The 15,007-nt window shown below is 36.8% G+C and overlaps 1 protein-coding gene across 1 annotated transcript in view; it reads left to right on the top strand.

The window, feature by feature from the left end:
* Positions 1–501: 501 nt before the first annotated feature.
* LOC141518298 (hepatitis A virus cellular receptor 2 homolog) overlaps positions 502–15,007 on the top strand; it is a 38,215-nt gene continuing 23,709 nt past the window's right edge. Inside the window, exons 1-3 of the mRNA XM_074230186.1 lie at positions 502–674; positions 1,402–1,743; positions 13,347–13,414. Coding sequence (XP_074086287.1) covers positions 632–674; positions 1,402–1,743; positions 13,347–13,414 — 453 coding nt within the window. The 5' untranslated portion in view covers positions 502–631. The remainder of the gene's footprint in view (positions 675–1,401; positions 1,744–13,346; positions 13,415–15,007) is intronic.

Below are 15,007 nucleotides of genomic sequence, written 5' to 3' on the forward strand. Positions count from 1 at the left end.
TATTGGAATAATACAAGTGAATAATAATGAGGACCTGAATTAGTAGGAATGGAAAAGAGAGATCTGAGACAGAACCAGTTAAGACTGGGGAAATGATGGGGAATTAGAATGGTGGGCAAAAAGTGGGAAAGAAATAAGAAAAAGAAGTCAATAATGTTTTTGTTTTAGGTTTTTTTTTTTTGCATGGCAAATGAGGTTAAGTGGCTTGCCCAAGGCCACACAGCTAGGTAATTATTAAGTGTCTAAGGTCGGATTATAACTCAGGTACTCCTGACTCCAGGTCCTGTACTCTATCCACTGTGCCATCTAGCTGCCCCCAAAAGAAGTCAATAATGACCAAAATCAGAAGTTCAATTTTTCTCTTTGCTGTTCCTGTGTGAAACTGTTGCCTTTATAAGTGTGTATAGCATGAGATGCAATGGAGAACATGAGTAACAATTTCTGAGGTTTCCTTTTCATCATCAGCTCTCATTTCAGGCTTCTAACTCAGAGGTGATGCCATGTCAAGCTAACAGGCTCCTGAGGAGGGAATTAAGTGTCTTTCATATGATTCTCTGGGAATGGACAACAGATGAGGAAGTGAAAGTGAAACACTAAATCTACTTATCCATTAGTAATTTCAATTGGTGCCATGTTCCATAACTTCATTTTTGTCCTTCTGTTATGGCCAACAGGTAAGTAAATGATTAAAATTATTCTTCATGAGGAGGGCACTATCTCTAAGGGCATGGCAGAAGCAGACGGGATGTTCTGGAATTGTGAATGCTATTTTTAAAAAGCATTCTGAATTAGCTTGCAGAGGGATGCTTTATTATACCTAATCCATTAAGATCTTTTTGTGGAGATCTCCAGTAGTCTAGCTACAATTAAGAGAGATCACTTAGTCATTTTTCTAGGTGTTGAGTATTCTATTTTCTAGTTTTTGTTTTCATGGTCCCTTTTCTTTGGAGATATTATAAGGTTTTACCACGGCAGATTGTTGTTGTTATTTAGTGGTTTAGTAGTGACCAATTCATTGTGATTTTATGTCCATTGTGTTCTCTTGACAATGATACCAGAGTGATTTTCCATTTCATTCTTCAGGGTGGCCCCTTGCTTTCAAATGAGGAACTGAGTCAAATAGAGTTTAAATGATTTGCCCAAGTCACACAGTTAGTAAGTGTCCAAGGTTATATTTGGATTCAGATCTTCCTGACTTCAGGTCTGGTGCTTTATTCCCTATATCACCTAACTGCTCTTACCATTGCAGCTAGCCGACCTTAAAACAGATGAGCAATATTCTCACTTCAGCCAACCACTTGAAGAATTATTTTTTTTACATTCTTTGCTTTAATAAAACTTGCTCACCTCTTCTTCTCTTGCCTTAAACTCTTTCTCTTCCCCTCCCCCCATTTCTACCAGCAGCATCCTCAGGAGATATCTACATAGCAATGGTGGGTCAAACTGTCCTTTTACCATGTTTTTATGTAATGGAACCAAGAAATAAACCTGTGCCCATATGCTGGGGCAAAGGGAGCTGTCCTCTGTATGATTGCAATGAAAAATTTCTCAGCACTAATGGAAGGAAAGTGACACAGCAGAAGATAAAGAGATACCAGTTAAAGGGTGATCTTGTCCAGGGGAATGTGGCCCTCACAATTGAGAATGTGAAAGAAGCAGACAGTGGAATTTATTGCTGTAGGATACAATTTCCAGGTCTGTTTAATGATAAAAAAACAACCCTACAGTTAGTGGTCAAACCAGGTAAGTGAGTTTTTTTCTCCTTTATAAAATTCTTATGGGAAAATCCAAGGGTATAATAAGAGACTTTCAAAACTTCACAGCCTCAAGAAGCATTAGAAATGGAAGGACTTTTAGAGGTTCTAATTCAATTAATATCCATATGAAAAACCATACAACTCATATTTGATAAGTCACCCAGTTGTTCCTTGAAATCCTCCAGGAGTAGTGGTGTGGTGTGGTGGTAGTGGTGGTGGTGGTGGTGTTGGTGGTGGTAGTGGTGGTGGGGCAGCAACCCTTCCTAAAGCAGCTCATTCTACTTACCAATAGTGCTTTAATAGTAAGGAAGATTTTCTTTTTCCTTTTCATTGACCTTAAATTTACTTCTTTGCAACTAAAGAGCAGTTCAATAGCAATGAGCATTTATTGAGTTCCTACTGCTTAGTTAGGCTAAATATTAGGGACTTAAAGAAAGCTCCCTGCCCTCCAGGAGCTTACAATTAATGAGAGGAGATAACATGCCTACAACCATGTATATATAAGATATATATAATGAATGGGAGAAACAACACTAGTGCTATATATGGGGTGAAGAGGGAAGGATGACTAGGAAGGAGACCAGAAAAGCTATTTGTTAAATGTTTGGATACCTCAGAAACCAGTAAGCCTTATCAATCAAGAATTAATTTGTTGTTTTGTTGTGACATAGAAAATGCTAATGTAGATTAAATTTAAATGAGTATTGCTCATACATTTTCACCCCCACCCACTGAGGCCATTGTTAGACACTTTTCATGGAAAGCTCTCCAGTATGCAGAAAGTGATATTTATGCTGAGCCACCAGTCAAAAACTTTTCCCTAAACTCTGTACTTTCCCTGAACTGTGAGTTTTCATGATCATCAACTTTAAAGGATCTAAGGTAGAATTTTTTTAGTTTTTTTTTTTTATTTGCAATGTAATGGAGTTATGGCTTGCCCAAGACTGCACAGCTAGGTAATTGTTAGGTGTCTGAGGGCGGATTTGAACTCAGGTACTCTAGGACTGGTGCTCTATCCATTGTACCACCTAGCTGCCCCGATAGAATGTTTTTGATAGATATTAGAACAGGTTAGATCCTGACTAGTTTGAGATAAAGATGACCATCAGAATTACCCCCATGAGTGGTCTTATTTTAGTTATATTAAAAAAGAGTAGTCTGAGCAAATTGTGGTATATGAATGTGATGAATTATAGAAAAATATCGCAAAACTGAATGATGAAGAATGAAATAAACAGAACCAAGAGAGCACTGCTTATTGTAGCAGTATTAGTGGGTTTTTTTTTTTTTTTTTAGGTTTTTGCAAGGCAAATGGGGTTAAGTGGCTTGCCCAAGGCCACACAGCTAGGTAATTATTAAGTGTCTGAGACCGAATTTGAACCCAGGGACTCCTGACTCCAGGGCTGGTGCTTTATCCACTACTTCACCTAGCCGCCACCTAGCTACCCCCTAGTATTAGTGTTTTAAGAAAGACTTTGGGAACAGCTAAGTAGCACAGTGGATAGAACACTAGCAATGGAGTCAGGAAGACCTGAGTTCAAATTCGACCTCAGACATTTAATACTTACTAGCTGTGTGACCTTGGGCAAGTCACTTAGCCCCATTGCCTTGCAACCCCTCCCCATGACTTTGAGTGAATAAGTCATTTTGACTTTCATAAATACTCAAATTAACTCTAAAGGACATATTGAAGAAAGACCCTCTTTGCAACCAAAAACTGATAAATAGATATCTAGAATAATTTTACAAATAGATCTGTGTGTGTGTGTGTGTGTGTGTGTGTGTGTGTAGCCATATCTGGGATGGGGAGAGAGGGAAGGGGAAAAAAAAGAAATTTAAATGATAAATCTATTCTAAATTTAAAAGGATAGCAAGTTGTAAATAATATATTTACAGTTTCACGTGTCATCTTTTTTTGTTATGCTCTATTATGGAAGCTTGTTTTATTCCATAAATAACAATTTTAAAAGAGGCAGTAGGATAATAAAGAAACCAATCGGTAAGTAGTCAATGATAAGGACTAGCAATTAAATTCTACTTACTGAAATCTCTAATTGAGTAAATTGTGGAGTTTATATCATAAGTAAGATTCCAGAAAATTTTGGATAGAATTAGAAGCACCTCTTTTTTACCTAATTCTCTCTAACATGACTCTCTCTCTCTCTCTCATTTCCTAGGCCTATATCTTTGCACCTTTGCTGTCAATCACCCTCTTCTTAATACTTCATTCTCTCTAGGTTTTCTTCACACTGCTCTCTCTTAGTTTATCTGTTTTTCTAACTTCTCTTTCTCTATGTTCTTTGCTCCATTATTATTCAGATCTTACTTGAGAATGAGAGGGATCTTTCAAAGCTCTGTCCTGGGCACTTCTCCAGCTATACTATTTTGTTTAATGATCTCATTAGTCTATTCTTTGCTTTAATAAAAAGAGCTGCTGAAAATATTTTTACATATGGGTCCTTTTCTTTTTTCTTTGATGTCTTTTGGTATAGGTCTACTACTGGTATCTCTAGGTCTAATAGAACTATAATCTAGTAAATTTGGGGATATGTTTCTAAATTGCTTTTCAGAATGACTGTGCCAATTCAAAACTCCATTAATAGCACATTAATATTTTCTTTTCTTAAAATTTTCTTTATTAAAGACAATGGGGTTAAGTGATTTGCCCAAGGTCACAAAGCTAGGTCATTATTAAGTGTCTGGTGCTGGATTTAAACTCAGATCCTCCTGACTCCAGGGCCAGTGCTCTATCCACTGCACCACCTAGCTGCCCCCATTAATACTTTCTTTAACCCTTCCAATTTTTATTTACTTTTATTTACTGTCAATCTGAGGGGTAAGGATTTTAACTCCAGGACTACTTTAATCAATATTTCCCTGTGTATTCAGGATTTAGAGCAGTTTTCATATGAATATGGATAACTTCAATTTCCTTCTAAAACTTTGATGATTTTTATCCGTGGGGATGCCTCTTAGTTTTATAAATTTAAATCAGTTCTTTTTGCAACCTGGAAATGAGGTGCATAGTTTAGGGAAAGTATAGAGTTTGGAAGGAAATTTTTGGCTGATATCTGAGCTGAGAGTGCTTTTGATGGAAAAAAGAGAGAGGATGTTGGAGAAGACAAAGGAATTGTATCTTCCTGTTGGATGTGAGATGAGAACTGAGGCAGCATTTGATGGGAGAAGGGATTAACCCAGTGACAAAAATAAATCCAAGTCAGTTTCCTCAAGTTACCAGTTAGAGGAGGAATGCTTCTGATGTTTCAGGTGACAACAGTTCCTTATTAATAAAGCAAGAAATTTTCCATTCTGTTTTAAAGTAGTGGTGGAATGGAGTGGTGGGAAATGGGAAATATTGAGGAAGAATTTAAGTCCTGGATGGTATTTTCACTAGAATCTGCTATGTCCTGAGCACTCAGCTGAATCAGAGACCAAATTCCATAGGATCTTGGGTTTTAGAGTGAGAAAGGGTCTTAGAGAGATCAACTAATCTAACACTTCATTTTACATTAGAAACTGGAAATTCAGAGAAGATAAATTACTTACCTGAGATCATAGAACAACGATTTAGAATTGGAAGTGACCTTAGAGACTGAGCCTAACATTCTCATTTTTTTAAAGGTTTTTTTCCAAGGCAATGGGGTTAAGTAGCTTGCCCCAGGCCACACAGTTAGGTAATTATTAAGTGTCTGAGGTCGAATTTGAACTCAGGTACTCCTGACTCCAGGGCCAGCTCTATCCACTGCACCACCTAGCTGCCCCTCATTTTTTTAAGTTAAGGAAATAGAGGTCCATTAAAGTTTAAGTGACCTTGCTCAGGGTCACACACCTAGTAAATATGTGAAGTAGAATTTTAACTCAGCTCTTCCTGGTTCCAAGTGCAGTGCCCTTACCATTATACAACTGTTTCTTACATAAGCATTATGTGGCAGAGGGGTGAACTAGGTAGTTCAGCAGATAGAAATAGTCTTGGACACTTAACTAGTTGTGTGCCTTAGGTCTTCATCCATAAAATGAACTAGAGAAGAAAATGGCAAACCATTCTAGTATCTTTGCCAAGAAAAGTCAAAAAGAATTGTACACTCCTGAAGTGAATCAACAACAAGAAGTGGCAGAAAATAACTTGATTGTCCACTCCATCTCTGCTTTTTAATTATTTATTTTTTTCTATGGTTGGTTCCCACTATTCCTTAAGGAAATATCATTTATGTGTGTGCCCACATATATATACACACACAGGCACACACATATATTTGACACTTTAGAATTTTTAAAATACTTTTAAAGCCACTATATCATGTGATCCTCTCTAGAATTCTGTAAAGTAAAAAAAATTATATTCTTTTATTTTTTTCAACTTTATGGATAAGCAACTGAAAAACCTCTAACTTATATAAGGTCATCTGATTACAAAGTGACAAAGCAAAACCTGGAATCAGTTAGAAGTGATCTAGGAATCATAAATTTTAGAGGCATCTAGTCTAAGCCCCACATTTCATTGTTGAGGAAAAAATCACACCAAGAGAGATTATTTAACTTACTCATGGTTACATGGTTAGCAATCAGAACTGTGCTAGAGCTAACTTGAACCAGAGCTGATTGTTAAATGTTCAAGCGTGAGCATTTATACCTCAGAAATTGGCAAAGACATGATTTATCACTTTGATGACTGTCTAAATTTAAGAAAGAGATGGAGAAAATTTTGATAAAAAATTAAATTTTATATTCCCTGAAGAGATGATGAAAAAGGGTAAAAACATCACTTGTACAAAAATATTCATAGCAGTCCTGTCTGTGGTGGAAAAGAATTGGAAATCAAGTAAATGTCATTCAATTGGGGAATGGCTTAGGAAAATTGTAATACTTGTATGTCATGGAACACTATTGTTCTATTCCCATGCCAGGAGGAATGGGAATTCAGGGAAGCCTGGAGGAATTTGCATGAACTGATGCTGAGTGAGATGAGCAGAACCAGAAAAACATTGTACACCCTAACAGCAACATGGGGGTGATGATCAACCTTGATGAACTCGCTCATTCCATCAGTTCAACAATCAGGGACAACTTGGGGCTGTCTGCAATGGAGAATATCATCTGTATCCAGAGAAAGAACCAAGGAGTTTGAACAAAGACCAAGGACTATTACCTTTAATTTAGGAAAAAAAAACTAGGGGTGGCTAGGTGGTACAGTGGATAGAGTACCAGCCCTGGAATCAGGAGTACCTGAGTTTAAATCTAGCCTCAGACACTTAATAATTACCTATCTGTTTGGCCTTGGGCAAGCCACTTAACCCCATTTGTCTTGAAAAAAAAAAACCCAAAACCTGATATCTTATTGTCTGCTCTTGCTATCTCATACTTTATGTTTCTTCCTTTAAGGATATGATTTTTCTTTCATCACATTCAATTTGAATCAATATATATCATGGAAACAATGTAAAGACTGGCAAATTGCCTTCTGTGGGGGATGGGGGAAGGGAAGTAAGACTAGGGTAAAAATTGTAAAATTCAAAATGAATAAAATCTTTATAATTCAAAAAAATTAAATTTTAAAGTATATCAAGTATACATTTTTTAAAACTAGAGAACCATTTGTTAAATATTTATATTTAACACTGGTAGTAAGTGGTAGGGGCTGCAAGCCAAGAAGAACTGAGTTCAGATACTGACTCAGACACTTACTAGACCTTAGGCAAGTCATTTAACCCTGTTTGCCTCAGTTTCCTTATCTGTAAATGAGTCAAAGAAGGAAATAGCAAACTACTCCAGTATCTTTGCCAAGAAAAGGACAGTTTTGATATATTATAGCCCATGAGGCCACAAACAATTTGATGTGGCTGAACAACAATAGAAATAAATAGTAGAACCAGTATTTGAACCTATTTGACTTTATGTCCTATAGCCTGCTGCACCATACTGCCTCCCTTAGAGATCATCTAGTGGAATCTCATCCTTTACATGAGACAACTGGAGAACAAACACACTGGTTTACATGTACAGGATGATTAACATTTATACAATATTGCCCCTTTATAAAGTATTATCTAACAGTCACATAGAACATCTGGTATACACCCTTTCCTTGTTTTCATCTTCAGAGAATGTCAGAGATAGGGGAGACATTACACACCATCTAATCTACCACTTCCTTTCACAGATGATGAAGCTAAAACCCAAGGATGGTTTATATGACTTGTGCTAGTTAATAGCTGAGTTAGGACTAAGAGTTTAGGCTTACAGAATTTTAGATTTGGCAGACACCTTAAAGGTTATTGAATCTGTCCAGTAATTTTAAAATTGGGGAAAATAAGTTCAGTCCCAGGAAAATTAAACTATTTGTCTTAAGTCACACAGATCACTATTCTTTCCATTATATTATACTGATCTCATGTAGCTCTTGAGTTGTAAGATATTCTAAGTGTATAGGAAGAGAACCATATACAGTTATCTTTTCCACGTCAGGAGAGTAGGAGTCCAGTACTCAATTGATTTAGAAAAATCTGCATACACTTCATACCAGAGAGGTCTGAATGTTTTCTTTTTCTTTTACTTTACAATAAAATTTGGGTTGATATTATACAATACTAGACATATTTTATGCATTTCTGACTTTCTAAACTTTGTCTGTATTGTTTTCTGGCCTTTATGTACTCTCTATGGGCTTTTACAAAACTTACCCCAAATTCCCATTTAATTTCTTATGCCAATAGGCAATAAGAAAACCACAATGGGGAAAGATGAAATGTGGAAGGGATAATGACATCATGCATGTTATGAGGTGAAATCTAATATTTCTTGTGGCAGCTATGTAGTGTAAATGCTAGAACATTGCTCTTGGAATCAGGAGGAATCATTTTACTGAGCTCATTTCTGACCTCTGACACTGGCTGTGTGACTTTGGTCAAGTCACTTACCCCTGCTGCCTCACCCTCTAGTATCTCTGACAAGAATAGGCAGACCCCAAATAGGGTAATGAACATTTGGACATGCCTGAACAACATTAAAAAAAATATTCCTTCAATCCTTGAATTCCATTTTCCTACCATACTAAATGAATCACTCATATCATTTCAGGTCTCTGCCATTCATAATTGTTTGAGCTTGAATCTTAGCTCTTTCTTTACTATCTCAAAATGGTGGGAAAGCTGTATAATCCTCAGATCTCAGTTTCTTCATTCAATGAAGGGTTTAGACAGGATGATCTCTATGGTTGATTTCAACTCAAAGTTATTGAACCATTTTGGGAACAGAACATGATTTGATCTGCTGTGGGTAATAGCAGGTAAATTCTGACAGAAATGTTATACTATTTCCTTTCATGACAAAATGATTTAATGAAAGAAAAATAAATAATCACAGAACAGTAAAAAATTGGTTATAAAGTAAATGTCAATTTTAGTGTTGGCTTCTTCCCTCCAGAGTGAAAAATTCTCTGTTTAAGATTCCTGTTGACTTAACAATACTATCATGTGTTTTTCTTACTTCAAATTCCCTTTACAATGACAAGATAACTGAAGTTTGTTTAGATGTGAGATAAGCCTAAGTAAGATAACCTCCTCCTTGCTGTTGGGGAAATAATGTCCCATTCTGTGAAGAATTTTAGGCTCTCAGAGGATTAAAGGCATACTTTACTAAATCTGCATTTAAAGAGAGAACTCAAACCACTTTATAAACATGAAAGACCTTTGAACTTTGCAGGAAGAGACCTAAAGAGGGTCTGAGTCTCAGACTCTAGGCCAGAAAAATTGGGACAAGCCTTTACTTCCTCATTGTTGATTACTTTTTTTTTTAAAACTTCCACCATGGTTTGTTCTGTTGTCTTGAGGTTCCAGTAATTCATGAAGAGAGATTTCCTGAAGAAATGGGTTTTGAATTCAGTTTTTAAATGAAGTAATATTTAATTAGAAGATAAAACACATCAATTCAATTAAACAAGCATTTATCAGATGCCAAGTGCTTGTCAAGGACTGTGGTAGGTGGTGGGAATAACAAGAGAAATCAGAAGTCCTGTCTTCAAGAAACCCTCATTTTATTGGGCAGTGAGGAGGGAAGAGAGGGATGTGTATATAAGTAATTACCAAATATGCAGAGTGATTTCGAATGAAGATATAAGTCTAATATGGAGTACATTAAATAGAGGTTTCACAGGGCACAATGGAAGAGTAAGAAAAAATGATGGGGATATAGGGAGGATAGGTTTAACATGAATGGCTATTAGAAAGCAGATGATTAAGTTACGCAGGAGAAAAAGCACTGGACATGGAATCAGGAAGACTCAACTTTTTAATATTAAATCCAGCCTTAGTCACTTATTAGCTGAATGACCTTGGACAAATTGAGTAACCATGTTGCCTCAGTTTCTTCATCTGTATAATGAATTGGAGAAGGAAATGGCAAATCACTGCAATATCTTTAAGAAAACCTCAAATGTGTCCTTAATAGTTGAAACAATAATATTGATTTGATTATCAGTCCCAGGAAAAGATGGAAAGAAGGTAGAGTGGAGAGAGAGAGAGAAAGAGAGAGAGAGAGAGAGAGAGAGAGAGAGAGAGAGAGAGAATTAGTTCAGAGGTCCATTCTCTAGTCTTGTCTTTTTTAGTTTAGAGATAGAGGGGGTTTCTGAGGGTGTCTCTACTCCCAACACCCTCTTTTCACAAATGAGAAAACAGAAATTCAGAATAGTGACATGACAAAGACAAAGTTAGAATTCAAATCCAGGTCCTCTGTCTCTAAATCTGGCCCCTTTGAACTATATCTTTAATTCCTGGTTGTGGAGGGTGAGACTTGTTCAAGGTTCGCACTTTGAGTCAGGTCAACTCTGTTCCATGATGGGCCATTTTTGAACAAGAAATCATGACTTGTCCTGCTTTCTTCATATTAAGAAAATGGCTGGCATTAAGTGCTCAAAGGAAGTTAATTTTGGTGACTTTCCAGATTTAATAGCTGTATGAGAAAGGGCAATTTGGAACTATATTTTTCTTCCCTCAGTTTCCTTCTCCATAAAGTTGGACAATGGTTAGTTTATCTCTAAGTTCTCTCCTAGTTTTGACATTAAATAGATGTAGGAGTTTAATTGGGATGTTTGTACTTTTATTGTATTTTTGCAGTGCTGCTAAATTCTTTCTAGATAGAAACCTGATGATATCAAAATTGACTCTGAAGGAGTAGCTCTGTATTTGACACATTCAGTCTTTTCAGTCATATTTGACTCTTTGTGATCACATTTGGGGTTTTCTTTGCAAATATGCTAGAGTGGTTTACTATTTCCTTCTCCAATTCATTCCTATAGTTAAGGAAACTGAGGCAAACAAGGTTAAGTGACTTGCCTAGGGTCACACATCTAGTAAGTGTCTGAGATCAGATTTGAATTGAATATTCCTGACTTCAGGTTTAGTACTCTATCCATTGTGCCATCTAGCTTCCTATATTTGGCATGACCACTGAGAAAATGTATTTTTCATGGACTACATGATAGATTTTTTTTTCAGGTGAAAAACAGGGGTCACCTAAAGGTTCAATTTGTAAAGATGAAACAAATTGAATTTGCTTTCAGGAGATCAGACTTAATAGACAAGTAGAATGTTCCTGTCTGACTGGCTTAATTTTATTGAATCCATGTCAGTTGGTCAATAAACATTTATTAAGTACCTACTACATACCAGATACTATGGGCTAAGTACTGGAGATACAAGGGCAAAAGACAGACCTTTCTGTCAAGGAGCTTACAGTCTATTGGGAGGAGACTATGTAACAAGAGATTTTATATATATGTGTGTGTGTGTGTGTGTGTGTGTGTGTGTGTGTGTGTGTTTGTATGTATATGTGTATATATATTGCACAGAATTTCAGAAATAAGACAGTAGAATTAAGGAGGATGAGAAAAGATTGGGATCTGAAGGAATCCAGAGAAACCAGGAAGTGAAGATGAGGAAGGAAAAGTATTCCATGCCTAGTAGACAGTCAGTGAAAATTCTTGGAGTGAAGAGAAATGCAGAATTTTGATTGAGGAACCCCAAAGGAGACCAGTATCCCCTAATCCAAGAGTTCATTGCAGATGTAAGATATAAGAAGATTGGAAAGATAGAAGTAGGAGGAGCAGAAGGACTTTGAACACCAAACTGATGATTTCATATTGGATCCTGGAGGTAATAAGAAACCTTGAAGTGAATGGGATCCCAATTCAAATCCCACCTTCTATGGGAAGCCTTCCCAACTCCTCTGAATTCTAGTGCCTTCCTTCTGTTAATTATTACCTATTTATCCCATAGGTAGCTTGTTTTGTATACATTGATTTGCATTTTCTCTCTCCCCATTAGATTGGAAGCTCCTTGGAGGGCTGGAACTGTCTTTTGTTTTTTTTGGGGTTTTTTTTTAGGTTTTTGCAAGGCAAATGGGGTTAAGTGGCTTGCCCAAGGCCACACAGCTAGGTAATTATTAAGTGTTTGAGACTGGATTTGAACCCAGGTACTCCTCACTCCAGGGCCAGTGCTTTATCCACTGGGCCACCTAGCTGCCCCTTTGAACTGTCTTTTGCCTTTTTTTTTGCATTCCCAGAGCTTAGCACAGAGATATATTAGGCACTTAATAACCACTGATTGATTGATTGATTGATTGATTGGACTAGGGCAATGATATGGTCAGATCTGCACTTTAGAAAGATCTTTTTTGGGTACTGAATGGAGGATGGATTGGAGTAGGGAGAGATGAGGTAGGCCAACCCACCAGCTGACAACTGCAATAATCCATCTATGAAGTGATGAGGGCCTTAACTAGAGTGGTGACTGTCAGAGCAGAGAAGGGGGATGTATTTGAGTGATATATAAAGATAAAATTGACAGATCTTGGCAACACATTGGATATTAGAAAATGAGAGTGAAGAGTCAAAGATGACATTTATCATGTTGTGATCAGCATCAGAGGGGAACCTCTTTGTATATGCTAAATACATATGGTAAAAAACCAAATACACTTAGCAAATAGAGAAAGAGGCAGCTAGATGACTTAGTGGATAGAGCACTGGACCTGGAGTCAGGAAGCCCTGAGTACAAATCTGGTCTCAGACATTTACTATCTGTGTGACCCTGGGCAAGTCACTTAACCTCTGTGTGCCTTAATCCACTGGAGAAGGAAATGGCAAACCACTCCAGTATCTTTGCCAAGAAAGACCCATGAACAGTATTGGTATGCTCTCCTCCAAAGGCTCACAAAGTGTTGGAAATAACTGAACAACAATAAAAGCACAAAGAATTTTGATTTTGCGACCAGAGTTTTGAGTTCAAATCTCAGGTCTATTGCTTAATTATAGATGACTTTTCATTTACCTATTTAGGCCTTACTTTCTTTTCTAAAATGGTGATAGGATAGGTGGGAGACCCAGGAAAATCCAGCAATTAAGAGAATTAGGAAATCAAAAGTTAACTAGGATTCCAAGCAAATGTCTTAACATTTGTGTGCCTCAGACAGCTCCCTAGGATGTGCCTCCTAAGTCATAGATTGGTAGAGGAATTTTCCCTGCTGTTCAATAAAGTCACAGATTATTCTTGTATTTTTAGTTATTTTAACTTATTCTTTCTTCTTCTTTCTTTTCAGCCGAGACAACTACCTTCAGATTTCAACCACAACAGACTTCAAGAAGTACCCCATCTAATAACCTAACAGTAAGAGTTGTTTTCACTTGTGAGCTAATGTTTTGACTGAATGAACTGATCTAGACATCAAAAGTAAAATGAGTTGCTCCAGGAAGTAGTGAGTTCCTTTTCCTTAGAAGTCTTCAAGCAAAGACTGGATGGCTATTTATTGGGTATTTTGTTAGAGGAGATTCCTGTTCAGGTAGGGAGGTTGGTCTCTGATGCCCCTTCTCTCTCTTAGTGTTTGTGGGAAACACTGGGAAAATTTAGGCTCTCTCAGAAGGTTGGATGTGAGCTTCCTAGTCCCAGACTACTTTGGTGGGAACTAGGGACAATGGTTGTCCTTTGACCTGCTCCTTAATCTTTCCCTTCTGAAAACTGTCATCTGAATAACTATGGAGAAAGATAGCATTTTGGTGGCACATCAGGTATATCTTAAATAAATTGCTAATTCAAGACACAGAGATAGATATTGTCATTCTCTAAATATTAATATTTGGAAAATCTGTTAACTATTTTTACCAACTATAGTGAGCACTTAATAAATGTTGTTTCTTTTCCCTTCTTGTCTTCCTCCAACCTCCTCATTTTACAGATTAGAAAACAGATTGATATCTAGAGAGGTGAAATAATTTGTACAAGGGAAGGGCAAGTAAGCAGGAAGTCATTTCCAGCACAGGAGTTTAGGGGATCCATAACAGAGGAAGAAGGCATTTCAACTAGTCCTTCAAGAAGAAATATGCTAATAGATAGAAATAAGGGACAACATGGATGAGAGAAGGAGTGTATGTAAAAATGCATAGAAACAAGAAAGGTCAGGATACACTTATGAAATAAGTGTGATCTTTTAAGATGGAATATAACTATTCACTAGTGATATCAAAGATGAAACTAGAAAAGTAGTTTGGAGCCATATTATGAATGCAATGTCAGATTGATTAATTTGTGTTTTAACTGTTAGGCAATGAGAAACTACTGAATATTTTTGAGTAGGGAGGTGTTATAGTCATTAGGAAATGTTCATTAAGTTATTCTGGTTATTAGGAAGTGATATGGTTATTAGACATTAAGAAAATTATTTTGACATTGGTACAAAGACTAGACTGCAGAGAACAAAGACTAGTGATCATCTAAGGTTATTGCTATGGTACTAGAAGAAAAAATGAGGATCTAAATTAGCGAGGTAGCAATGGAAATGAAAAGGAAGGGTCAATATGAAAGAGATTTTGGAGGTAGATGCAATAGGACTTTAAAATGGATTAAAAGATAAAGAAGAGAGAAGATTCAAACAGTACTGAGGTTATAAGATAGTTGTGAAGCTCAAATGAGATAGTATTTGTAAAGGGCTTTTCATACCCTAGGTAAATGGGACATTATTGGTTCCATCAGCAAAATATTCTTTGGGGGGAAAGGCAAATTTCGGAGGAAATACGATGAGTTCAAATATGAACATGTAGAGTTTAAGGTGTTAATGAAACAATCAGTTGTACATGTTCAACAGGCAGTTAGAAATACAGACTAGAGTTTATGGGAGAGGTTGAGGCTATTCAGATTATAGAGTAAATTGCATAGAGATGACCATGGGAGCTACAGCAGTGGCTAAGAATGCCAATGGAGAGAGTG

This window comes from Macrotis lagotis, chromosome 1, assembly GCF_037893015.1.
Source record: "Macrotis lagotis isolate mMagLag1 chromosome 1, bilby.v1.9.chrom.fasta, whole genome shotgun sequence".
NCBI lineage: Eukaryota > Metazoa > Chordata > Mammalia > Peramelemorphia > Peramelidae > Macrotis > Macrotis lagotis.